Here is a 26,497-nt window from a genome sequence, read left to right as displayed (position 1 = left end):
CAAGCTGGGGCATGTCTACATACTATGTCAGTGCTCCAAGCATACCAAGCTGACCTGCTGAAGGGGCTAGCTGAGGGCGAAAAAGTAGATTTAGCTCTCCGTGCCACCAAGGAGACCGCCCGAGCAGTAGGGCGGTCTATGGCAGCCATGGTGGCCGCGGAGAGGCATCTGTGGTTGACCCTGTCCGACATGAAAGAGAAGGACGCCCCGCTTCAGCCTTCTGGCCTGTTTGGCGACGCAGTAGATTCTGTCATCAGCAGGTACCAGGAGGCTCGCAAGCAGGTGGCGGCGTTCCAGAGGTTCCTCCCTCGCCGCTCTCTAGCCTCGACGGCTGCTGGGCGTGAGCAGCCGTCTCCGTGTACCAGCTCCTCGTACCGCCAAGTACAAAAACTGAGTGTCGCGACTCGCGCTCCCCCGTCCAGGGACAGAGACCCGCGGCACTCTAGGCCGGGGTCCTCCAAGGCGAGGCCCGACCTGCGGGTCGTGCTTCAGTCTCGGAGGGCCCAGGCCCCAAAGCGGTCCTGACACCAGACCAGGGCTGCCGAGGGCAGCCCCTACCGGGGAGGAACGAGTCACATACTTTCATGTTTCCATCCTTCCTCAACACAGGAAGTTCCTGAGGTTCGCTTTCAGGGGCGAAACTTACCAGTATCGGGTTCTTCCCTTCGGCTTAGCACTCTCACCCCGCACGTTTACGAAATGCGTAGATGCTGCCCTGGTCCCTCTTCGGCTTCAGGGCATTCGCATATTAAACTATATCGACGACTGGCTGATACTAGCAGCGTCCGAGAACTTAGCGGCTCGACATCGAGATGTCGTTCTCGCCCACATGAAAACGTTGGGGTTAAGACTAAATGCCAAGAAAAGTGTGCTTTCTCCATTACAGAGGACCACTTATCTGGGCGTGGTGTGGGATTCGACCACGATGCAGGCACGTTTGTCCCCTGCTCGGATCGCGTCGATCCTCACCGCAGTCAAGAGAGTCAAGCAGGGCCGGTCACTCACTGTCAAACAGTTTCAACAACTATTGGGTCTGATGGCAGCAGCGTCCAACGTGATACCTTTTGGCCTGCTGTACATGAGACCCCTACAGTGGTGGCTCAAATCAAAGGGGTTCTCCCCGAGGGGAAACCCGCTCCGCATGATCAAGGTCACGCGCAGAGGGCTACGTGCCTTAGACATGTGGAAGAAGCCGTGGTTCCTAAATCAGGGCCCGACTTTGGGAGTTCCTTGCCGCCGCGTGACGCTAGCGACAGATGCATCCCTCACTGGGTGGGGGGCGGTCATGAGTGGTCGCCCCGCCCAAGGTCTGTGGACGGGTCGTCATCTCAGTTGGCACATCAATTGCCTCGAGATGCTGGCCGTATTTCGAGCGCTGAAGTACTTCCTCCCAGACCTCAGAGATCACCATGTGCTGGTTCGCACCGACAGCACAGCGGTGGTTTATTACATCAACCACCAGGGAGGTCTGCGATCGCGCCCCTTATACAAGCTGGCGCACCAGATCCTTGTGTGGTCCCAAACAAACTCCTCTCCCTTCGAGCAGTTCACATTCCTGGGCATTTGAATGTGGGAGCAGACATCCTGTCGAGACAGGGGCCGAGGCCCGGGGAATGGATGCTTTACCCAGAGGTGGTGAAGCAGATATGGGAGATCTTTGGGCGAGCCCAATTAGATCTCTTTGCCACGAGGGAGAATGCACAATGTCCCCTCTGGTTCTCTCTAGTTCATCCAGCTCCCCTGGGGCTGGATGCTATGGTACAGACGTGGCCGAGGCTTCGTCTGTACGCCTTTCCCCCGATCGCTCTATCCTGCGATCGGGGGAAAGCCATCCTGCACCCCCGTCCGGAGTTGTGGAAGCTGTGGGTGTGGCCCCTGAGGTGGCACAACTCATAGATTCCGGTCTCTCAACTGAGGTTGTGGAGACCATCCTCCAATCCAGAGCTCCCTCTACGAGGAAACTATATGCCCTGAAGTGGAAGCTTTTCACTTCATGGTGTGGAGAGCGCCAGCAAGACCCAGCTAACTGCCCGGTTGGTACAGTACTGGAGTTTTTGCAGGCTCGTTTCTCCACAGGGTTAGCCCACTCCACCCTGAAGGTCTACGTGGCGGCAATCTCGGCCTACCACGCCCCTCTTGATGGTATTTCAGTGGGTAAGAACCCCCTGGTTATACGTTTCCTCCGCGGTGTACTGAGGCTGAGGCCTCCGACACGACCCCGTGTCCCCACTTGGGATCTGGCTGTGGTGCTTGAGGCTCTTTGTAAACCTCCATTTGAGCCCTTAGAAGAAATCCCGGTTCGATTTCTTACTATTAAGACTGTGCTTTTACTAGCTCTTACTTCCCTTAAGCGGGTTGGGGACCTGCAGGCCCTTTCTGTGGCCCCTTCTCATTTAGAGTTTTCTCCAGGCAATATCAAAGCCTTTCTTTACCCTAGACCAGGGTATGTCCCTAAGGTCCCCACCCACCCACCACAGCCGGTTGTGCTCCAGGCCTTTTGTCCTCCTCCCTTTCAGGAGCCTGACCAGCAGAAGCTAAATTGTATGTGCCCTGTACGTGCCTTAGATGCCTATGTCCACAGAGCTGCCCTGTGGCGTAAATCGGAACAGCTGTTCGTCTGCTATGGCCCCCCTAAGAAGGGGTCTCCTGCTTCAAAAGAAACTTTGAGTAGATTGATTGTAGATGCTATATCTACGGCTTACAAGTCCTCTGACCTCCCCTCACCTTTGGGGGTTAAGGCCCATTCAACACGCGCTTTGGGCGCCTCTAAGGCCTTTTCTGCAGGTGTCCCAATACAGGACATCTGTAATGCTGCGGGATGGTCCACGCCCCTCACCTTTGTAAGGTTTTACAACCTTGATGTCCGAGCCACTCCCGGCTCTTCTGTCCTCCTGCCCTAGCTCTTCCACTAGGCAGGGATTTGGAAGTCTGGTGGCGTGGGCATCTCGTTCCCAAAGCGTTCTCCGGACGCAGCTTGAGTTCCTGAAGGGGAACGTCCCGGTTACGTATGTAACCTTGGCTCCCCGAGGGAACGAGACGCTGCATCTCGGTCCATCCTTCCGGCATCCCTGCCTCCCAAATATGAGACAGAGTTGTCACTGGGATTGCAGATCGTGACGTTTCCCAGAAGTTACAAATAGAACCCAAACTGACATTGGACAAACCGATCCAGATTGCCGGGCAGTCAGAGCTCATCAAGACGCAAAATGCGAGCGGCCGAGCGGCCGCTGAAGTGAGCGCTGTACAACATGGACGTTACTTAAATGCTTAAAGAGCTTTACAGGTCCACCGAAAAAGGAAAAGGGTGGTGAGAGGAAACAAATTGTGGACTGCACATGCTGTAATCACACACACAATGAAAACAAGAAGTGTAGGAGATGCAATAAGCTGGGAAATTTTGCAATTGCATGTAAAATGAAAAATGTCAAAGAGCTTGTAGTGTGTGATAGTGAAACTAGTGATGCATTTTTTCTGGGGTCTGTAATGAATGAGTCTCCTGCAGAAGACAGGTGGTGTGTTACTCTGCCTATTCAGGGCAGGTCGGTCAAATTCTAAATTGATACCGGGACCAAGATGATGTCTATGGAGACAATGGCTTGCTTAATTGTAAACCATAGAAAATTGAGCTAAAGTCAGATATTACTCCTTATAGTCTGTCCACCCCTCGTAAAATTCTCTTTCCTCTGTTGCCTAATGTTGAACAGGAGCTCAAACGTATGTAGTTCTTAGGGATAATTTCTGAAGTCACGGAACCGACTGAATGGTGTGCCCCAATGGTGCCCGTAGTGAAAAAGAATGGTTCAGTCAGGATTTGTGTAGACCTGGAACGTTTGAATCAGGCTGTAAAGCGTGAGTGCTATATTCTCCCAACATTGGAGAATATTGCCCCCAAACTCTCAGGTGCCTGCATCTTTTCTACACTAGATGTGTGCTCAGGGTTTTGACCCAAAGCTGTGTGAAGTTGACCACATTCATAACTCAGGAGGTCAGTTCTGTTTTAATAGATTACCATTTGGGGTCACTTCATCACCTGAAATTTTTAAAAGAGAAATGAGTAAACTTCTGATTGGGCACAAAGGCACCGTAGTTGTCATGAGGAGAATCTCAAGGCTGTTCTGAAAACTATCAGAGTCATGTCTGAAATCGAACCGTGATAAATGTCACTTCAACAAATCTGAGCTGCAGTATTTTGGGCACACCATCAGTCAGGACGCCATCGAGCCTGATGCAACAAAGGTAATGGCAATTACTGATATGCCTAGTCCCACTAATGTGATCGAGCTTAGGCAAATTTAAGAATGATCAACTATTTAGGCAAATTTGTGCCAGGACTTTCAACAGAGCTTCAACCAAGCTCTGCTGAAAAAGGATGCAGTCTGGATTTGGATGAAGGTCCATGAGCAGGCACTGAGTAAAGTAAAACACATGTTGGCCATAGCTCCTGCCCTTGCATATTAAGACCCTGTAAAACCCACAATGGTTATCGCTGACTCGAGCAGTTTTGGGTTGGGAGCTGCTCTGCTTCAAGTCCATGGTGATGTAACACGTGCAGTTGCATTCTGTTCCAGAACTTTGACTGAAGCAGAGCGCAGGTACTCCCAAATTGAAAAGGAGTGTTTGGCGGGAGTGTGGGCCTGCGAGCGTTTTGCCTGTTACCTTTAAGGTTTGGAGGAATTTTGCCTGCAGACAGATCATAAACCATTGGTGCCACTCATCTGAGGGAGGAGGTGTTAAGCTGAATTCATGATGGGCATCAGGAGCTTGCCAAGTGTTGTCAGAGGGCAAAGATGTCTGTTTGCATCAGGAGGGTTTTGATGTGCACGCTTTGTAGGGCTTACAAACCCACATAAAGAAGAGAACCCTTAATCACTACACCCTTGTCTACTGGTCCCTGGTGTAAGATTGCAGCAGAATTATGTGAGTTCAGTGGTAGAACCTACTTAATAGTTGTAGACTATTACTCACATGTCCATCATTCGAAGTTTGCAGCAGCGGAATTTGCTTTGGCTTTCCTTACATTGGCAGCACAAATGGGTTGGCTGGATGATAAGTTAAAGCTGCACTTTCGCAGGAGTTTGAGTCATGAACTACAGGCTGAGCTCACCTGTCGAGATAAGGGAAAAATTTTGGATGGACTGATTGATCTTGCTATATGCATCAACAATCTGATTCGCTCTAGGAAGCCGAACAGGAGTTCGACGTTCCGTCTACCAACCCCTCCGTCAGTTCCTGAACAGGAAGCGATGCAAGTGGGACGCACTTGACTCACTCCTGAAGAAAGAGATCGCTGTTTCCGACAGAACCTCTGCCTCTACTGCGGTGAAGCTGGTCACATGAAGGCCTCCTGCCCTTCTAGACCCAAACAACACGCTTTCTCAGCGGTGAGTCAAACATTCCACACATCTAGATCTGTTAAAGTGCCTGTCAGTATCACTTTTTCTGATGAAGAGATTAATACTGTGGCTTTAATTGTTTCTGGAGCAGCTGGAAATTTCATTGATGCTGACTTCGCTAAGAGTTATGGTCTCCCTCTCACACCCTGTAAATCTCCCTTGACAGTGGCAGCGCTAGATGGGAGACCTCTGGGCGCCTGCCGAGTACAAAGCACTGCTTGTGATCTCCATCTGACTACTGGCGCCCTGCACACTGGGATCATTTGTTTCTTCATAATACAAGCTCCTAACAACTCCGTCATACTTGGACTACACTGGCTGCAGCTTCACGACCACAGGTTTTATGGACTGAGGGTCAGATCACTCACTGCTCAGACAAATGTTCAACACAATTACTTCAGACTCTCAAACCTATGTCGGACTCTTCTCAAGCAACAAAAATTTCCTCTGAGTATTATGACCTGGCTGAGGCTTTTAGCAAGACAAAGGCTACCCAAATACCCCCGCACCGATCCAGCGACTGTGCCATTGAGCTGCTGCCCGGAACCACACCACCCAAGGGCAGAATTTTTCCCCTTTCTCAACCTGAAACTGAATCCATGAAAGCCTACATAGAATAGGAGTTAGCCAAGGGCTTTATTGTTCCATCCACGTCCCCTGCATCAGCTAGATTCTTCTTTGTCGAGAAGAAAGATGGCAGTCTTCGGCCTTGTATCGACTACAGAGGTTTAAACGAAATAACTGTCAAATTCCAGTATCCCCTGCCCTTGGTTCCGCCAGCTCTAGAACAACTTCTGCTAAATACTCCTCCAAACTCGACCTACGCAATGCCTACAACTTGATTTGCATCAGAGAGGGGGATGAGTGGAAGACTGCCTTCTCCATTATGTCGGGGCAACCATCAAGGAGGTTCCTTGGATTCGCTAATTTCTACGGATGATTCATCAGAGACTTCGGCTCCATTGCAACCCCTCTTACTTCAATAACTAAGGGGAGGGTCCCAATGATATCATATCTGACCGAGGACCCCAGTTCACCTCCTGTGTTTGGGCAGCCTATTTCAAGAATCTCAATATCAACATCAGCCTCGTCTGGTTACCATCCAGAATCCAATGGACAAACTGAACACCTTAACCAGGAGATCATTCGCTTCTTGAGGCCCTATTGTCATTGCAATCAGGTGGACTGGAGTAGATTTCTTATTTTGGGCCGAATATGCACAAAACTCCCTACGCAAGACGTCCACTGGGCTTACGCCCTTCCAATGTGTGCTTGGATTTCAGCCACCGCTCTTCCCTTCGTCAGAAGAACCCACTGATCCACCTGCTGTCAATGACTGGCTAAAGAGAAGCGAAGCCACCTGGAATGAAACTCATACCCACCTACAACACGCCATCAGAAGAAAAAAGGAACAAGCCAATCGTCACCGACGTCCCAACTCAGAGTTCGCTATGGGATCATGGGTCTGGTTCTCCACTAGAGACCTTCGGCTCAGACTACCCTGCTACAAACTCAGTCCCAGGTACGTGGGCCCATTTAAAGTCAATAGACAAATAACTCCTGTTTCCTATTGTTTGCCTCTATCCCCTCAATATCGTATCTCACCCACTTTTCATGTCTCTCTGTTCAAGGCCGCTGGTGCTCCGAGAGGGGTGGATGACCTAGATGAGACTCGGATCCAGGGTCCCCCTCCGCTGATCATTGACGGCGAGAAGGCTTATCGGGTCCATGAGATCCTTGACTGTCAGCGTCGGGGTGGAATCCTGCAGTATCTTGTGGACTGGGAGGGGTACGGTCCAGAGGAGAGGCCTCTGTGGTTCCCCCCCAATCGGCACCAGAGGTCACCATCACCTGAGTATTGAATCTGCCATTCACCAACTCCATTTCCCATAACCCCGTACCTGGCACTAATCACGTGTCAGCTGCACTTTGTTACCGGAACTATTTTAGCAGGCGGTTCACCTGCACTCTTCGTGAAGTCTTGTTTTGCCCCGGCTGACATTTCTGAGCATTCCTGATTACTCTGTTGGATTATCACGTTTTGACCCTGGACTGTTTCTCTCGTTGTTTGATTCTACTCTGCCTGCCTTTTTGAGCCTCTGCACTGTTTATGGACAATTGTTTACTCTACTTGCTGCCTGCCCCGACCACTCGCCTGTCTAATTACACTGCCTTTGTCTTGCCTCTGATATCCCTGTTTGCTGTACATTGACCCTGCCTGTATCACTGTGTTTACTTTAATAAACGTTGCAAATGGATCCCAACTCCGCTGACCCTTCAATACAACTGCGTAATGAATTCCTAAAGAAGGCCTGTCTTTCCTTCTAATGTAATTGCTAAAAGTGGTGAATAAAACTTTTGTTTGATGCACACACAATGTTCAGAGCCTTGTAAAATTCAGAGGATCAGAGAAAGTTAGTTTTCTAACAAAATTGTTGTTATTTTTTCTGTGTCTGTATAACTAAAGACATAAAGAACAGATATTTTGATTTACAATAACTTTACAGCAAGGTTCCATTTATTAACACAAGTTAACTAACAATGAAAAATACTTCTTAATACGTAATTATATGAAATGTTTCAGCATTTAAAACATTATAAAAAAAGTTTTATTTGTTAATATTATTTAATGGACCTGGGGTAACACAAACTGAAAATGTACAGCTGTAGTTTTTATTAATGGATGTTAGCAATTAATGCATAGCGTAACATATGTATTGCTTATCGTTAGTTAATGTTAGTTAATGCATTATCTAACGTTAATTAACATTAACTACTGGGACCTTATATAAGCGTTACCAATATTTATTTATGTATTTACTTATTTAAAACTATGCACTAGGCTTAACAGATCTGGCACATTAAGAAGGTAAAGCTTGGTATTGTTGATACATTTATTCTGCAATTAAAGGGCTTTGGCAAATAAATAAAAAAGCCAATAAGTCTTAAAGGAACTGCAACAATGCACCGTAAATGGACCAATGACAGTGTAAATGCTTAAAACATATGCTACAAAATATATATGTACTTTCATTTTACTTAATTATATATATATATATATAATTAATGCGAAATTAATAAGAAATAAATTAATTTGTCACTGGCATGTGTGGCAAAACATACTTTTTTTTTTGCCCTGTATCCCTGAACTCTCATGATTTAAGCTTACATTTAGTAGCTACATTTTTTGTATCATGCATCTAAAATAAGTCACAACATATTAACCTTTTTTTCCACCACAGTTTAACAATCTTTTGTCTTATTTCTTTGGTTTGTAAACCATATACTACGGGATTTAGTCCTGGTGGTACAATATGGAACATTATACTAGCTAGCTTCCTGTTTTCAGAGTATTCAGGAAAACGATGAAGAAAAATCATGATAGCACAAGAAACAAACATTATTAAATAAACAGCTATGTGACTGCCACATGTTTTTATGGCTTTACTGTTGAGTGCTTTGTTTTTGCTAATTATACATACAGTAACAATCCTGATATATGTTACAAACATCAGTGTCACTGATATAATGAGTGCTGCCACAGAATAAACAATTCCAAACATGTTATTAATGGCCACATTGTCACACGATAATTTATAAAGTGAGGCGTTGTCACAGAAAGGGTTTTCAATTTTAGATCTGCAGCGAGACAAGCGTACAGTGAGACCTATCATAATTACCACCACAATTACAGGCAGTGCCCAGGCTATTGCCGATAATTTAACCACCATTTTATTGGTCATTATAGTCGTGTATAACAATGGATTGCATATAGCTACTTGTCTGTCATAGGCCATCGTTACTAGTGCAGTGTGGCTTGCTGTTGCAAATATGTGAACAAAATATGCTTGAATAACACACTCCACATATGATATATAGCGCTCTGAGGGCTGCTTAAAAATGTCCTGCATTAAGCGTGGTAAAATGACAGTAGTCCCTATTATATCATTCACTGGCAGGTTACAGAACAGAAAATGCATAGGATGATGTAGGTTTTTCTCTCTTGCAATCAGAATTATTAGTCCAATGTTACATCCCATTGCAAAGACATAAAACAAGAAAAGCAAGATGAAAACAAGATAGGAAGCCTGAGGTGTAACTTTCAGTCCCTCCACAAGGAGAATGTTGTTTGTGAATGTCAGGTTGTCCATTCGTTGCTTTTCACAAAACCTGTGAAAACAGTTAAACATAGACCTTTTACTGTCATTAAATGTCTTAAGTGTCAACTTAAATGTCTGCATTACACTATGAGGAATATACATGGGCTATGTTGACAGATATTTTTGTTTTAGCAGTAAAACCTAGTATTCCGTGTTTATTTTACATATGACATATGTTATCATGCTTTATTTGCATATAAATCTATATATGGTGCATATTTATAAAATAACATACTGTACATGGTTTGCTCTTCCCCATCATTCTCAGAGTCAACATAAATCACCATGTTTCAAAGCACACAGTCAGTTAAACTTTTAGCACTACATAGTAATTTAAAAATGTGATGCTATGAAGTAATGCCTGGTGTTTGCTTTTCTAACAAAACAGTGCATAATTCTAAATCTATAGATATAAATATAAATATATAAAAATCTATCATAATTCTATCTAGAATATTACCTCAGACCAAGTTGTCTGGTAAAGAGTTGAAGCCAAATCTTTGAATCTTAAGCGTTACTGTACATAAATATTAACTTGCTTTCTTCTCTGAAGAAATCTTTTCTCGATCTTGCCTTTTAATAACTGATCCAAATGTGTTTTCTGTGCTGTCATTACCCAAGAGGGGAAACTAATTAATTTTGCTTAATGACATAACCATAGCTGGAGAGATTGTAATAGTGGTTGGCTATTTGCTCTTGTTTCCTAGGTGTGTGTCTTTGTTGTGTGTGTTATTGTTATTAGTATTGCAAAGGCACAAGGTTTGCCTTGATAAACATGGTCTACTTAGCCACTACTGGTTAATGAAGGTGCATCTAATGAGGTCCCAAAATCAGCTAGTTGTAGCCACCTTCAAAGTTCTAGTTCTATGGGACATGCATATTAGAGGATAGACTATTGCATTAGGGAACAGAAGTAATTCCAGATGGTTTTGGACCTAGAGGCCAATTTTTTCTTGAATCTATCCACCTTTATTTTACAAAGGCTCTTGCAACGTATTGTGCAGTTGTCAGGGCTCTGCCCTGGCAGCTTTGTCTGTGTGATGAAGTCATTGACACATCCGGAGACGTTGGATCCATTTGCAACAATTTTATTAAAGCAGGCAGAGTAAACAGGCGAGGTTCAACAACGGCAGACTGGTGTGGTGAAGACAAACCAAACGGGTTAACGAGAGTTACGATCAAAGGGGTTAATCTGATAAACAAATGAGGGTCGATAACAGGCAGGCAGCAAAGGTTCACACACACGATAAATAGTCCGGTTGACAACAGGTAGGCAGTCCGTGAAAAGAACGCTCAGGATTGTTAGCATGACTAAACAAAACTTCGCAAGGAAACGCCGGCAGAACGCTCCTAAAATGGCAGACGGGGGGGAAGTGACCCCGGCCGACCCGGAACCGGAAGTGAGTGTCCCAGGTACGGGGTGATGGGAAATGTAGTGCGCTAAAAGTCCAGTGATGGTTCCCGCTGGCGGCGGTTAGAGGGAGCCACAGAGGCCGCGTTTGTGACATTGTGACAGAGCCCCCCCCCCCGCGAGTGCCTGCTGGTGCGAGGAGACGACCGACGCCGGGGCCTACCTCTCCTACGGGGAGCTGGTCGATCTGGGTGGGCAGCGTGGAAGTCGGTAGTGCGAGAGGGGTCCAGAATGTCCTCAGCAGGCACCCAAGACCTTTCCTCGGGGCCGAAGCCCTCCCAGTTGACCAAATACTGGAGGTGTCCTCTCCGGCGTCGGGAGTCCATAATGGTGTTGACTCGGTAGGCCTCCTCGCCATCGATGATCAGGGGGGGAAGGTCCCTGCGGAGCGGCCCCATCTAGGTTCTCCACTCCTCCCGGGTCCCCAGCGGGCTTCAACAGAGAAACATGAAAGGTGGGTAAGATACGGTATTTTGCAGGGAGTTCTAATCGAAAAGATACTGGGGTGACCTGTCTGATTATTTTGAAAGGACCCACGTACCTGGGGCTAAGCTTCTTGCGGGTCAACTCCTGGTTTAATCTCTCGGCCTGACCATTAGCCTGTGGGTGGTATCCCGAAGTGAGACTGATATTGACTCCCAGGAGGCGGAAGAAGCTCGTCCATAGTCGAGAAGTGAACTGGGGACCACGATCGGACACAATGTCCTCTGGCAACCCGTAGAATCTAAAGACCGAGTTGCACAGAGCCTCCGCCGTCTCCATGGCGGTGGGTAGTTTGGGGAGAGGGATGAGATGGCAGCCCTTGGAGAATCGATCGACGACGGTAAGGATGGTGGTGTGACCGTGGGAAGAGGGGAGATCGGTGACGAAATCCACAGCAATGTGGGACCAGGGGCGTTTAGGTACGGGCAGAGGCTGCAGAAGACCGGCGGGTAGTTGGCGAGGGACCTTGGTTGTGTTGCAGACAGGACAGTTCTTGATGAAAGTGATGGTATCGGAGTGCTGGGATGGCCACCAGAAACGGTTGTTGAGTAGGTGGAGTGTGGCCTCAATGTCTGGGTGACCGGAACTCGGCGTAGAGTGCACCTCAGACAGAACCCGTGTACGTAGGTTGATGGGGACATATGTGAGGTGATCGGGGCAATTGGCTGGAGTGGGATCCTGACCTTGGTCATGATGTCCCAGGCGACCGGGGCCACGATGACAGAAGTGGGTAGAATGGTCTCCGTGGACGTGGGGGTCTGGTCAGGTTCATGGACCTGCGAGAGGGCGTCGGCCTTGGTATTCTGCAAGCCGGGACGGTAGGACACTTGGAACTGGAATCGGGTGAAGAAGAGCGCCCATCGGGCCTGACAGTGGTTGAGGACCCTGGCTGATCGGAGGTATTCGAGGTTCTTGTGGTCCGTCAACACGGTGAATGGATGTTGAGTGCCCTCGAGCCAGTGCCGCCACTCCTCAAGAGCGAGTTTGATCGCCAGTAACTCCCGGTTACCCACATCATAATTCCTCTCAGCTGGAGTCAACTTGTGGGAGAAGTAAGCGCAGGAGTAAGTCTTGGGGGGCTGACCCTGTCGTTGAGAAAGCACCGCTCCCACGCCCGTACTGGAGGCGTCCACTTCCACCAAGAAAGGTATGTTGGGGTCTGGGTGATGGAGGATGGGAGCTGTCATGAACCTCTGTCGGAGGTCGCAGAAGGCCTGGACGGCTGAAGGTGACCAGGTTAGACGGGTGTTACCTTTCTTGACCATAGACGAGAGGGGCGCGGCCACAGTGCTGAAACCTCGGATGAAACGACGATAAAAGTTGGCGAACCCCAGGAACCCAGGAGCTCCTTGAGGGTCGTGGGGCGCGGCCAGTTACGAACTGCGTTGACCTTCTTCTCGTCCATCGTGACTCCCTCGGGGCTGATGATATAGCCCAGAAAGGCTATCCTCTCTTGATGAAACTCACATTTCTCAATCTTGCAGTAGAGCTGATGCTTTATAAGACGCTGGAGAACTGCCCGGACATGCTGGATGTGTTTGGCGTAGGAACTGGAGTAGATGAGGATGTCGTCGATGTAGACGATGACCCAGCGGTTCAGCATGTCCCGGAACACCTCGTTAACGAAGGCCTGAAAGAAGGAAGGACTGTTGGCCAGCCCGAAGGGCATCACCCGGTACTCATAGTGACCTGACGTAGTCGAGAAGGCCGTCTTCCACTCGTCCCCCTCATGAATGCGGATGAGATTGTATGCGGAACGCAAGTCCAACTTGGTGTAGATCTTGGCCGCTCGTAGCTGTTCCAGAGCCGGGGGAACGAGTGGGAGCGGGTAACGATACTTGACGGTGATGTCGTTGAGAGCGCGGTAGTCAATGCAGGGACGTAGGCCTCCGTACTTCAGAATCCAGCCGAGGCGGGCGAGGTGGAGGGACGAATAAAACCCTTGGCTAGTTCCTCCTGGATGTAGGTATTCATGGCCTCGGACTCGGGCTGGGAAAGTGGATAGACGCGTCCCCTGGGTGGTGATGACCCTGGAAGGAGATCGATAGCGCAATCACCAGGACGGTGTGGTGGCAATTGAGTGGCCCTGGTCTGGCTGAAGGCCTCAAGCAGATCCTGGTACTCAGCGGGTATGGTGTTACTGGGTGCGAGAGGTGTAGGGGAGTCGGAAGACCTGGTGGATGTTTGCGTGCAATGCTGCCGGCAGTGGGATGACCAGTGGGTGATGGTGCCCTGTGCCCAGGAAATCGTTGGTTCGTGCTGGTTGAGCCAAGGGTAATCCAGGATGAGAGGTGACTGTGGTGATGAGATGATAAAGAAGCGGATGGTTTCCAGATGAGCGGGTTCGATGCGGAGCGTGAGGTTGCCAGTGGTGTGGTCGATCCGCCCGGAGCCTAATGGTCGCCCATCGAGGGCGGCCACTGCCACAGGAGGGGCGCAAGAGAGGACAGGTAGGTGGTTAGCGACGGCAAAGTCAGAATCAATGAAATTCCCGGCCGTGCCAGAGTCAATCAAGGCAGTGGTAGTAACCGAAACGCCCTCAGAAATAAGTGTCACTGGTATTTCGCAACGGTTGAGATGAAAATCAACCTTACTCACCGAAGTGGGCGGACGAGGTGGTCGAGTGGGGCAGTTGGCTCTGATGTGTCCTGCTAGGCCACAGTACAGGCACAGGTTGCCTCGCAGCCGTCTCTCCCTCTCCTCCACGGTCAGCTTGGTGGCCCCCAGTTGCATAGGTTCGGGGGCTGCCTTGGCGGCAGGTGTGGTTAAGGGCATGGAGGTGAAGGGACGACTGGACTTACGGGCTCGCAAAACATTGTCAATGCGGATGGAAAGATCGATGTATTGGTCAAGGGTGAGACCCTCATCTCTGCAAGCCAATTCCACCTGCAGGTCTGGATGTAAGCCCTTACGGTAGTGTAGCTTGAGGGGTCCGTCATTCCATCCACTCTGAGCCGCGAGCGTGCGGAAGTTGAGAGCATAATCGGCAGTGGTGCGTCGGCCCTGTCGCAGCTTTACGATCTGCTCCCCCGCCTCTCCGCTCTCGGAGCTAGGTTGGAAAACCTCCTTGAAGCGTTGAAGGAAAACGGCGAACGACGGAAAGGCGGGCCGATCCAGATTCCAGATGGCTGTGGCCCAGTCTAACGCTCTCCCGGAGAGGAGGGAACAAATAAAGGCAATCTTGCATTCATCAGAAGGGTACAAGTGCAGCTGCTGATTTACAAAAGAGAGTGCACTGAAGAAGGAACCCCTTACATTTAGCTGGCGTACCATCAAACTTCTCCGGGAAGGCAAGATGCGGGCTGGCCGTGACCGCCTGGGCCCCTGGAGTGCCTGGGAGTGGTTACCTGCAGACCTTGTAGTGCGAGAACTAGCTGCTCTGTGAGACTGGTGAGCCGATCTAGCTGCTGTTGGTGACTTGTCAGCATCGTGGCTTGAGCAGAAAGTGCCGATGTGAGCTGGTCAACTGTTGCTGGATCCGTAGATGGTGAAGTTTTCTATGACGAAGTCATTGACACATCCGGAGACGTTTGATCCATTTGCAACAATTTTATTAAAGCAGGCAGAGTAAACAGGCGAGGTTCAACAACGGCAGACTGATGTGGTGAAGACAAACCAAACGGGTTAACGACAGTCCGTGCAAAAGGTCGGGGCAGGTGGCGATCAAAGGGGTTAATCCGATAAACAAACGAGGGTCGATAACGGGCAGGCAGCAAAGGTTCACACACACGATAAACAGTCCGGTTGACAACAGGTAGGCAGTCCGTGAAAAGAACGCTCAGGATTGTTAGCATGACTAAACAAAACTTCGCGAGGAAACGCCGGCAGAACGCTCCTAAAATGGCAGACGGGGGGAAGTGACCCCGGCCGACCCGGAACCGGAAGTGAGCGTCCCAGGTACGGGGTGATGGAAAATGTAGTGCGCTAAAAGTCCGGTGATGGTTCCCGCTGGCGGCGGTTAGAGGGAGCCACAGAGGCCGCGTTTGTGACAGTCTGTGTTGTACTTGTTTAACGTTTCTTTGTTTGTCTTGTGTCTTAACGCATTGCTTTGTCTTTGTTTGTGTCTACCATGTGTTCCTGTGACCCTACCTCCTTGTTTCCCTTGGCCACACCCTCTTGTTTAGCCCTTGTCTTGTCCTTGTTTCCTTAATTGTGCTCACCTGGTCCTCGTGTACTTTTCCCCCCTTTTTATGGTGCTGTTTTTCCTCTTGTGTTTGTGGGATTGTCTTGTGTGATAGAGACAGCTACTGACTTGCTGCTCTATATTCCAGTCCTGTGCTGTTATTTGAGTATCCTTGCTGCAGTTTTCTTCCTGTTATTTTTGATCTTGAACTGAAGTTATCTTACTTTACTTACTTGTAATATTTTCTTTAGCTGGTTATCAGTTTTTGGTCTAGTCTTGTTTTTCTTGTTTTTTTTTTTTACTTTAGTTAATTAGTCTAAACTTAGCTGGTTGCTTTACTTTTTGTTTTGATTCTTTGCTTTACTTTTTTACTCTTTGTTTTGTTCTTTTTTCCCTTTTATTATCTAATGATATGTCTCCTTGTGTTGTGCTGATTTGTGATTGTCGTATGGTCTTGAATGGTGTCTTGTCTGGTCTTGTATGTTTGTACTGTGTGTTCCCCCAGTCCTGCTCTACCAGCCTGAGACTCCTTGCCTGTAGGTTCTTCAGGGCAGCCTGCCAACCAAGCCTGGTGCTGAGAACCTAATCTCTGATACTGGCCTGCTTTGAGTCTTGTCCCTCTGATTGCACGCTCCGCTGTTTGCTACTCTGATCGTCTCCCCATTCTTCTGCCTGGTTTTGCCACCGACTGGGACTGTTCTTCAGACTGTATCTCTGGAGGCATAATTCTCTTCCTGCTGGTTGGAGCTGTCACAAGATTGTTCACCCCTGTGCACCCCTGAACTTTTCTTCAATAAATATTTGTTTCTCACTCACTCTGCATTTGGGTCCCTTCCTGCTGACCTTGAGCAGTATTGTGGTGTATCAGTAATGTTAATGCTAGTTATGGCCATAGTAAAAACTAAACCCTGACAATGATGGTCAGAATAAATAAAACCTTCTTGCTTGTTGTTGTTTGGTTTTTTTTTTTTTAATACAAACAAACAAAAAAAGTTCTTATACAATACATAATTTGAAATTAAAATAGCTAAATATCTGTGAGTGTGTAAAAGAAAAATTCTGTTTTACAAAATACTCATGACTGACAAAGGTAAAATAGAGGGAAAACTTTTTTTTTTTTTTAATTAAAGAAAATATATTTGTATAAATTGATAGCACTTTATTTTACAGTCTTGTTCCACATATACATATTATATAGTTATTATATAACAATAGTATTAAATACTTACTACTTAAACTAAATACTTACCCTGAACGTACCCCTAAACCTAACCTTGTAGTCACTTTATATTACCCAGTATTTCCCTAAGTGAACATATTGTTAAATAAAGTGCAAAGGGTTATTACTCACTTATATATTTTAACTTAAAAAATAAATAAATAAATAAATAATAAAAAGATGACTCTGTAAAGTTTTCTTAATTTTTTTTATTTATTTTTTTTTTTCAAAATAGTGCTCAAATTTATTAAAGTTTTTACAGGAATAAAAATTCATTTAACATTACCTTGGTTTCTACAGAAAAGTTTAAAAGTCTTTTGTCTTATCTCTTTGGTTTGTAAACCATATACTAAAGGATTTAGTCCTGGTGGTACAATATGGAACATTATACTAGCCAGTTTCCTATTTTCAGAGTATCCAGGAAAACGATGGAAAAAAACCATGATGGCACAAGAAACAAACATGATTATATAAACAGCTATGTGTGTGCCGCATGTTTTTATGGCTTTACTGTTGAGTGCTTTGTTTTTGCTGGCTATGCATACTGCAGCAATTTTTCCATATGTAATGAATACAGACCCAAGTGAAAAAGTAAAGACAACCACAGTAGAAATTATTCCATACAAATTATTAATAGCCACACTGTCCTCACATGACAATTTAAACAGTGAGGCATTATCACAGAAAGGGTTTTCAATTTTATATCTGCAGCGAGACAGGCGTACTGTCAGTCCTATCAGAACTGCCACTGTAAGTACTGACACCCCCCAGGCTAATGCTGATAGTTTAACCACCATTTTATTGGTCATTATAGCTGAGTATCGCAGTGGATTACATATAGCCATATATCTGTCAAAGGCCATGATCATCAGCACATAGTGACTTGCTGCTGCAAATACGTGTACAAAATATGCTTGAATAACACACTCTACATATGTCATGTATTGTTCTGAGGCTTCCCTTAAAATATCCTGCAGTAAGTGTGGCATAATGACAGTGGTCCCTAGTATATCGTTTAGTGGCAAGTTACAGAAGAGAAAATGCATAGGGTGATGTAGATTCTTCTCATTTGAGATCACAATTACAAGTCCAATGTTACACCCCACTGTAAAGACGTACACCAAGAGAAGCAGGATGAAGACAGGATACGAGGACTGATGTGTTAGCTTCAGTCCCTCCACAAGAATTATGTTGTTTGTGAAGGTCTGGTTGTCCATTGCTGGTTGCTCTACACACACAAAAAAATATATATTAAAAATAAATAAATAAATAAATAGACAGTCTTGTCAGTGTAAACCTGTTATGCAATAATTAATACCTAGTATTTGTATATCTAACAAAAGAATTCATACTTACACCATAAATTAGAAGCTATCACCAAGATTAAAGTACTGCTTCACGGATGACAAGTTGTCAAGAAATATTGACCTGCCCTTGCCTTTTTATACCTGGCTTCCCTTGACTTTTTTTTTTTTTTTTCTCATGTAATCACCCAAGGAGGGAAAAACTAGTAGTACTGAGTGCCTTGCAACCAGTAATAATTGTGGTAGTTTTCTTTGCTTTAATTACCTGTAGGGGTCATGTGTCTCTTTTTTATGGTTGTTGTTGTACCTCAAAGCAAGACAACGTAATCATGTTCCTGGAGATCTTCCTTCCTGATTAGGTGAGTAATAATTTCACTATTTTTAATCTTTGCCATTTAGACGCCACCAGTTTCACTATCACTACAGAATTCTTACATTTAAAGTCCTTGCTGACAGCTTCGCTTTTGTAGGCAGTAAAATGTGTATTACTTGGTAAAATACTCTTAAATACAGTTTATGCTTCACGTATATATGTTGAATAAGCTTATATCTTATTTAGGTTGTTTCAAGATTTTTCTGTCACAACTGTCACTTATGCAGCAGTTGTATTTGCTTGGTAACAATTGTGTAATATATGCTGGTCAGGCAAAGACAGACTGATAATAAAGAGGAATGCAACAAGAAAATTCAGATTTTTTTTTTTTTCAGTTATTTTATCACTTTATCCCACGCTTCTTGCTTTTTCTGTATTTGCATCTCCTGTAAAAAGTTTAAGAGTTAACATGCCAAGGTGTTAACTGCTTTGAATATCAGACCATAGTCTGGCATGTTTTGCACAAAGAGAGATCTAAAACATTTAATTCATTAACTTTTCATATAATGTATTACACTGATACATGATACACTGATACAGTCATGAAATTTACTTTAAAAGAATGCTAAAGATTCTAAATGGGACACTATACAAGCCATTCAGTGTAAGTGAGGTTTGAATATCCTTTGACTAAAGAACTTCTAGCACAGCGTGAAACTTGTATCGAGCCAGTCTTAGCTGTATTTGTGGAATGTTTGTAATCCCTCATAATTTTCAATTCATATTACAATATGGCATATTACAATTTATCATGGTCAGCCCTGTTGAAAAAACAGCATATGCTAGTTAGATAAGTTTTGATGCTGGGATGCTGGTTTATGCTCGTCCTTTGCTGGTTTATGCTGGCTCTTTACTGGACCTTAGCTGGTACATCAAGTGTCACTAAAAGAAACATAAACCTGAGTAATTAGACGAGAGGCAGCTAGTTTCTTAAACGGACGCTAACAGTCAACCAGCTCATAAGAAGTAGCTTTAGTTCTTGTACTGAGCAAATCAAATTCTGATTTTATCTCTTCTTAGATAAACTTCTTAGCACATAATTCTGGGGTAGGATTATTAAAAAGCTGCCTATCAGTATCAATGATGGAATTAATCAGGTCTTGTAACTTTTGTTTTTCTTGGTTGTACTTACAGTATGACCAGTATTTGAAATGTGACCTCGGATTACAATTTTGAATGTTTCTTATAATAAAGAAGGAGAAACTGCTTCTAAGGAAGGAGAAATTGCTTCCCAAACTCTATTTCTCATAACCCTCTGCTCTGGAACTGATTACAGACTCACCTGTGTCCCATTATGAGGACCATTTAAGTTGCCCACACACATGCAAACGGCTGAGTCTTGTTTTGCTGTTAACGGGGCAGCTTGGCCCATTATGGTCACCAGCATAGCCATCTGCAAAACCCAGGTGCTGCTCCAAATCGTGGCCACCACCTTTGCTCATCATCCACTTTGTTAGTGATAGAAATGTGTTCTCTGCAGTAAATCTTTAATTCAATTAAAAATTATAACTACTTATTAATACTTTAATACTTTACTATTAATAACTACTTACTAATTCTAAAACTAGAAAGGCAGCTAACAGTTAGCCATAAAACTTGTTTAACCTAGCTAACATACGATTTTATTTTCTCAATAGGCTACTAGCTAACATTAACTACTAACACCTGAACAAAATTTAACATTAGTTAACTTAATGTTAATATAAGTGTTGCTTGTTAAAAAGAATTTTAATATGGTAACTTAATTCAATAAGCTGACAAAAGCCGTTTGAAATGACAGCGCAGTTTACCATAGTAAAAATTAAATTACAGTACTGAATGATATCACAGTCGGGACGTTTGACAACACTACTCCAGATGTTATCAGACTGCTAGGAAATCAGTAAGGCTGGGAAACCTCAGCTAATGGCAGCAGCCTCAGTGCCTGCTTCAACTGTATTTAACCATACAGTATGCATGCAGTAGCATTTTTGCATATCGTCATGACTTTTGTTGTGCTTATTATATGAATTATGTCCACATGTAAACTTGTATATGACATTTCACATATACATTGCCTGTAGTCTTACAAGTTACAAGTTACAAGTTCACACTCTTTAACATGCTAATAAGCAGAGTCAATCAGAATCTTAGCAAAACATGGAAATACTTTGAGGTATTGCATAGTAAACAGAAATATCAATTAACTTTTTAAGGAAAGATGTTAAAGTTAAGAAATACTTGGTAATTACCCAGTACAAGCTGATTATTTAAAGCAAACACAATATTTAGAAGAAGAAGAAGTTTTATTTATATAGCGCCTTTCCATAATTTTGTACATCCACACAAGCAATATGGACACAAATATAAACAAAATATAAACACATATACAACAAATAGCCATTATCCAAAGTACATATTAAACAGATCTGTTTTTAATTGACTCTTGAAAGCAGACATATCTGTGATTGCATACTTTCGTTTTATTTTTTTTTAAACTGTACAGTCTGTTTATAAGTGAATTATATTCATAACTGAAAGTTAAAAACATTTTAGATAAAAAAACATCAATTGTCAGATAAATTATTCACTTAAACTTAATTTCATTTATTATCTAAAAACAATACAAGAATTGCTTGGCAAAGGAATGACAGCTGTGCTAAATCATTTATTAATCACTTTCAAAATAGTACTTTCATATTAATAAAAGTTTTTTTTTTCGTTTCAAACATAAAAAATAAAAATTCACCTGACATTAAGTTTGTTTCCACAGCAAAGTTTAATAGTCTTTTGTCTTATCTCTTTGGTTTGTACACCATACACTAAAGGATTTAGTCCTGGTGGTACTATATGAAACATTATACTAGCTAGTTTCCTATTTTCAGAGTATTCAGGAGAACGATGGAAAAAAACCATGATGGCACAAGAAACAAACATGATTATATAAACAGCTATGTGTGTGCCACAGGTTTTTATGGCTTTTCTGTTGTATGCTCTGTTTTTGTTTCTTTTACATACTGTAGCAATCTTTCCATACGTTATTAATACAGACCCAAGTGAGAATGTAAGGATAACCACAGTAGAAAATATTCCATAAAAATTATTAATAACCATACTGTCCTCACAGGACAGTTTAAACAGTGAGGCATTATCACAGAAAGGGTTTTCAATTTTATACCGGCAGCGAGACAGTCGTACAGTAAGTCCTATTAGAATTGCCACTGCAGGTACTGACACCCCCCAGGCTAATGCTGAAAGTTTAACCACCATTTTATTGGTCATTATGGCTGTGTACCGCAGTGGATTGCATATAGCCACATATCTGTCAAAGGCCATGATCATTAGCACAGTGTGGCTTACAGTTGCAAATATGTGAACAAAGTAAGCTTGAACAACACACTCCACATATGTCATATAGCGCTCTGAGGCTTCCATTAAAATGTCCTGTAATAGGCGTGGCATAATGACAGTGGTCCCTAGTATATCATTCAGTGGCAAGTTACAGAACAAAAGATGCATAGGGTGACTCAGACTCTTGTCAGTTGAGATCAGGATTATAAGTCCAATGTTACATCCCATTGTAAAGACATAAGCCAACAGAAGAAGGGTGAAGACAGGATACGAAGACTGACGTGTAACTTTTAGTCCCTCCAAGAGGAGAATGTTGTTTGTGAATGTCAGGTTGTCCATTAGTTGCTCTACACAAATCCTGCAAAAAGAGTATATAAAAAGGAAATAAATATGTTATGATGCAAATTATATTTTGAAGTTAACAAACATTGTTTGCTGTCTGTTCCATTTTTAGAGACTGCTCTAACTGGTACATTTTTGAAAGCACACAATCATTTTGAAGTCTATTAGCACAACATAGTCACTTAAAAAATCAAAGGTCATGTAATCCTTTACTTTAAAGTTCTAAATGTCTAACAAAACATTTTATACTTACACAAGACCTTTTCCAAGATTGAGTAATTCAGTTACCAAAAATGGATTTTTGCTTTGTCAAATTAACTGGTATTGAATAGTGGTCAACTCTATCAGTGTCTAGCATCACAGATATATCAACTTGTTCTTTGAAGAAACCTCGACCTGCCCTTGTATTTTAATACTTAATTGTGCTAGAGGGTGCTCATGAAAAAAGAGAGATACAGAGGGGAATAAGAAAATAAAAGTAGAGAAGCAGAATGTAATGCAGTGAGATGATTAAGTGAGTCATGGTGGCCCTTATTTTTGGACTTTTGAAATCTTCTGCTCTCACCCACCTAGTCAACTCCCTTCATGAAAAATGTCTTGAATTACGCATGTAACCATGGTTCCCCGAGAGGGAATGATACGCTGCTTCCCCTTCTACGGGACACATTAGGGAATGCTGCCAGCACAACCAGTATCTGAAGCACATGTAAAACAATACCAATCCTACTTGTCCACATGGCCCAAGACATCATAGGTGGGTGCCCGAAAGTATAAAATGGCACCTGCTGAATACGTTATGTAACTTAGTTGTCAGGAAACCATTTTACATTTTTACAACCCCAACCAGGTTACATGCATTACCTGAGATGTTGCCATTCAAGAGAACCTCACGCTGTGTCCCCCTCTAGGAGACACATTGGGGAACAAAATCCAATCATCAATCATGCCATGCCAAGGCGCATGCCTGTCTGCCTGGTGAAAGAGCACCAAGGAGGTGACAGACATACAACAAGCCTTTCTTCAGAAAGGGGCCAAGCCACTGACACCTTGGGCTGCTCACGAAACTTGGCAGATACGAGGTAGCCTGATTCCAGACAAAAGGGGACATCCTAACCAACCTAGGAACACAACCGTCCTCAGATAGCTATGCTATGTGAGTAATACTAGCCTGTATACATAAGACCACTGAAGAAGTTTAAACTAGAAGCCTGTAGAGGAGCTCAAAGCCCAGGGCAAGGAGAATAGTTGCTGAACTAGAACACAGCTATCCTCTGATATCTATATAAAGCTATATTTTAAAGGTCTTATTAAGGCTAATGGCCCAAGGATAAACAACACACAGCTAGCCTAGATAGGCAGATAGACCTAGACAGTGTTGTTTTCGTCAACGATGACGATGACGAAATAATTTCGTTGACGCCACTTTTTTTCATGACGATAACGAGATGGTGACGAGATAAACACTGCTCTTTGATGACTAAAACATGACGAGACTTGTGTGAGTTTTCGTTGACGAGACGAGAATATTCGTTGACGAGACGCATATGTATATTAGCGAGTCCATTGTACTCTTGGATAAGCGCAACACCTTTTTCTGTCTTGTCACTGGTCACCACCAGGCTCTTGGTAATATCCTTAGCTTATCCTTAACTAATGGCCTAATGCATGGGTTTTCAACCCCGTTCCTTGGGACCCACTGTCCTGCAGAGTTTAGCTACAACCTTAAACAAACACACCTGAAGCAGCGAATCAAGCTCCTCAAGATTGCTTGAAAATACACAGGAAGATGTGCTGAAGCAGGTTGGAAATAAACTTTGTAGGACAGTGGGTCCCCTGGAGCAGGGTTGAAGACCTCTGGCCTAATGGTTAGAGAGTCAGACTTGCAACCCAAAGGTTGGGAATTTGAGTCTCAGTACCGGCAGGAATGGTAGGTGGGGGCTAGTGAATAACCAGCACAGAACCCCCAACTGCTCTCCTGTTGCCACAGAAAAAATGGCGTTCAAATGGCTGCCAAAAATGGTTCATGGTGTGGTTGTGTGTGTTCACTACTCATTGCTGTGTGTGTGCACCTGGATGGGATAAATGCAGAGCACAAATTTCAAGCATGGGACACCATACTTGGCTAGACATCACATAACTTTCACTTGCTTTCAAGCAAGTATACTTCATCCTGTTTATGCAAAGTGGCCATTTGTTATCGTAAACAAGTTTATCAGTGAACAAAAGTATCAAGTTTATCAGTGAACAAAACCTTTTCCAATATCACCATACATATACGTGATAAAAAATAGATACATTCTTTGAGCATACCCTCAATGACAGTTTATCCGGATGGTATTTTGCATGTGAGGGGGTGAGGGGTTAAAAATGTTCAAAAAATAAATAAAATAAAATTAAGTAAGGGTCACCCTAAAGTGATTGGATATATAAGTTAAAGAATAAAAGAAGTGTGTCTTTTCTACCCGGGCATCACCCCATAGCCATGTTCTTTCAGCCACACAAAGTTGATGACAGAAGGGCTGAAGAGACGGGATGAAAATTATTTCCCCCATGATCTACACACATCGGTGTGTGGATCAGGGAAAAATGGAAGGCCCCAGCATGGAGGTAGTGGCTTCGAGCACAGAAAGTGTTAGTTCAGCTTGCTCTTAAGACATTCACTCTGCTTCTTGCTGGGCCAGTCGATGTTCAATTTGGCCAACGCATGAGTCACTACCTCCAGCAGCTCCTTGTATTGGATGGACTAGGGTGATGAATCTGCAGTCCCCGATCAACACTCTCCACATCAACGTCCTCAGAGGAAGATAGGCAGAGTGTCGAGCCTTCTCCCTTGGGGGAAAGAAACCACACAACATGCTTCCAGTTCCTGAGAGAAGGCACTGGATCTGTTGGGTTAGTGCAAAGAAAGGGACAAGCCCATCTCCAACCTCTCCATCAGATCCATTTGCAAACCCCATGATTGAAGCCGTTGCTCTGCCTCGGCCCACGAAGGCACCCTCTTCGGAGATCACCCTCCCTGAGCGAAGTGTCCACAGCGAGAGCCACTTGCAATGCAGGCAGTCAGCTCCCTCAGGGTGACATTTTGAGTGGATCTCGCTCCCAGACAAGCAACGCACAGACTGTGTGTACCCCCACCCGTAATTAAGCATGGGCAGGGAGGAGTGCACAGCCTGAAACGCTGCTTGTGTTTGAACTTGACTTCACCATTGCATGCAAAATAAGAACAGTTATGCACAGGTGCAGCACAACACATAGACAGACACACACAGAGCGCTTGCTGAATGACACAAGTTGCCGCTGTATCCACTACATGTGGTTTTAAGCTTCCTGGCAGCTATGTCACCCAGCCCGTGGCGTCGCACCACTCCATTGGACTGATTTCACATGTGATTCAGAGTGTGGTCACGCAGAGGTGTTCTCATGTTCTGACACAGCGTGACACCGTGTCTACACTGCACAGATGCGACGTGACAAAATACAGCAGAACCCATTATAATCATTGATGCTATTTATTAGCATTGATTCTATTTATCCCTTGTGTTCCTCTTGTGCTTTGAGATTATGATTGCCATTCTGCTTATGTTTCTGTTCCTGTTCTCAGTGTTTCTTGTTCTTTGTTTTACTTCATTAAACTACCTGCACATATCTAAGTACAAAGTACAAATTACAATAGTAATGCATTTCTGATGATGATGATGATGATTATTATTATTATTTATACTACGGGGCTGTTGAATGCTTGAATATGATTGGCTGACAAACATTCTAAAGTGTACAATTATTTTCAGGGAAATGCACGGTGAACATATAGTTCCAGGCAGGTTTTGACCGCATTACATGTCGCCACACGATTTCAGTCATTTCAAAGGTCCTTACAGCCTAAAACAGCAAAATAACCTAAATCCACAAGAACACTGGCAAAACAAATAAATACTGTAAACTTTAAGATAAAAATGACAGATTATTTCATGTTTTTGTCTCAAAATTATGTTTTATTATGCGGTTTAAAAAAAAAACCGGACAAATGTCTTGAAATACATCATCTGATCTATGTCTTGAGGTGTGGTAACCGTAGGATAAGTGGAATAATTGACTTTGGTCTGTTGAATTCTTAGAAAATAATGCACACCTGAGGTGCAATGGCCATAGTTGTGCATTTTGTAAGAATTGAACCGCCCGCCATCAATTATTTATATATATATATATATATATATATATATATATACATATATTCCAATTTTAAAGACCTTCAAATTCAAAAGTGTGCAAAAAATATATAAAATACAATTTAAGGTAAGTAGATCTTTTACAATAATATATATAGATATATAAATATATTGTAATACATTGCCATGTGGA

General features: G+C 44.1%; 3 protein-coding genes across 3 annotated transcripts; all 3 read right to left on the bottom strand.

Moving 5' to 3' along the window:
* Positions 1 to 8,593: 8,593 nt before the first annotated feature.
* LOC127152820 (putative olfactory receptor 2B8) lies at positions 8,594 to 9,544 on the bottom strand. The gene is made up of 2 exons (XM_051093670.1): positions 9,204 to 9,544; positions 8,594 to 9,074 (listed from the first exon to the last, which is right to left on the bottom strand). The coding sequence occupies exons 1-2, from the start codon at positions 9,542 to 9,544 to the stop codon at positions 8,594 to 8,596; spliced, it is 822 nt and encodes a 273-aa protein (XP_050949627.1).
* A 7,517-nt stretch (positions 9,545 to 17,061) lies between these two features.
* On the bottom strand, positions 17,062 to 18,006 carry LOC127152516 (olfactory receptor 146-like). The gene has a single exon (XM_051093221.1). It carries the CDS (start codon positions 18,004 to 18,006, stop codon positions 17,062 to 17,064), a length of 945 nt encoding a protein of 314 aa, XP_050949178.1.
* Positions 18,007 to 21,190: 3,184 nt separating this feature from the next.
* Positions 21,191 to 22,427, bottom strand: LOC127152515 (putative gustatory receptor clone PTE03). The gene is made up of 2 exons (XM_051093220.1): positions 22,392 to 22,427; positions 21,191 to 22,154 (listed from the first exon to the last, which is right to left on the bottom strand). Exon 2 carries the CDS (start codon positions 22,133 to 22,135, stop codon positions 21,191 to 21,193), a length of 945 nt encoding a protein of 314 aa, XP_050949177.1. The 5' UTR covers positions 22,136 to 22,154; positions 22,392 to 22,427.
* Positions 22,428 to 26,497: the final 4,070 nt, after the last annotated feature.

This window comes from Labeo rohita, chromosome 21 (assembly GCF_022985175.1).
Source record: "Labeo rohita strain BAU-BD-2019 chromosome 21, IGBB_LRoh.1.0, whole genome shotgun sequence".
Lineage (NCBI taxonomy): Eukaryota > Metazoa > Chordata > Actinopteri > Cypriniformes > Cyprinidae > Labeo > Labeo rohita.
Note: the sequence above shows the minus strand (reverse complement) of the source record. Positions and strands in the feature narration are given on the sequence as shown.

What these genes read in the sequence shown, in the direction of transcription:
- LOC127152820 (XM_051093670.1), bottom strand. Translation starts at nt 9,544, where the DNA reads ATGGACAACCTGACATTCACAAACAACATTCTCCTTGTGGAGGGACTG. An exon ending in TTTGCAACAGCAAGCCACAC is followed by an intron (nt 9,075 to 9,203) that starts TGCACTAGTAAC and finishes TGTAATTGTGGT; the next exon opens with GGTAATTATGATAGGTCTCA.
- LOC127152516 (XM_051093221.1), bottom strand. Translation starts at nt 18,006, where the DNA reads ATGGACAACCAGACCTTCACAAACAACATAATTCTTGTGGAGGGACTG.
- LOC127152515 (XM_051093220.1), bottom strand. Translation starts at nt 22,135, where the DNA reads ATGGACAACCTGACATTCACAAACAACATTCTCCTCTTGGAGGGACTA.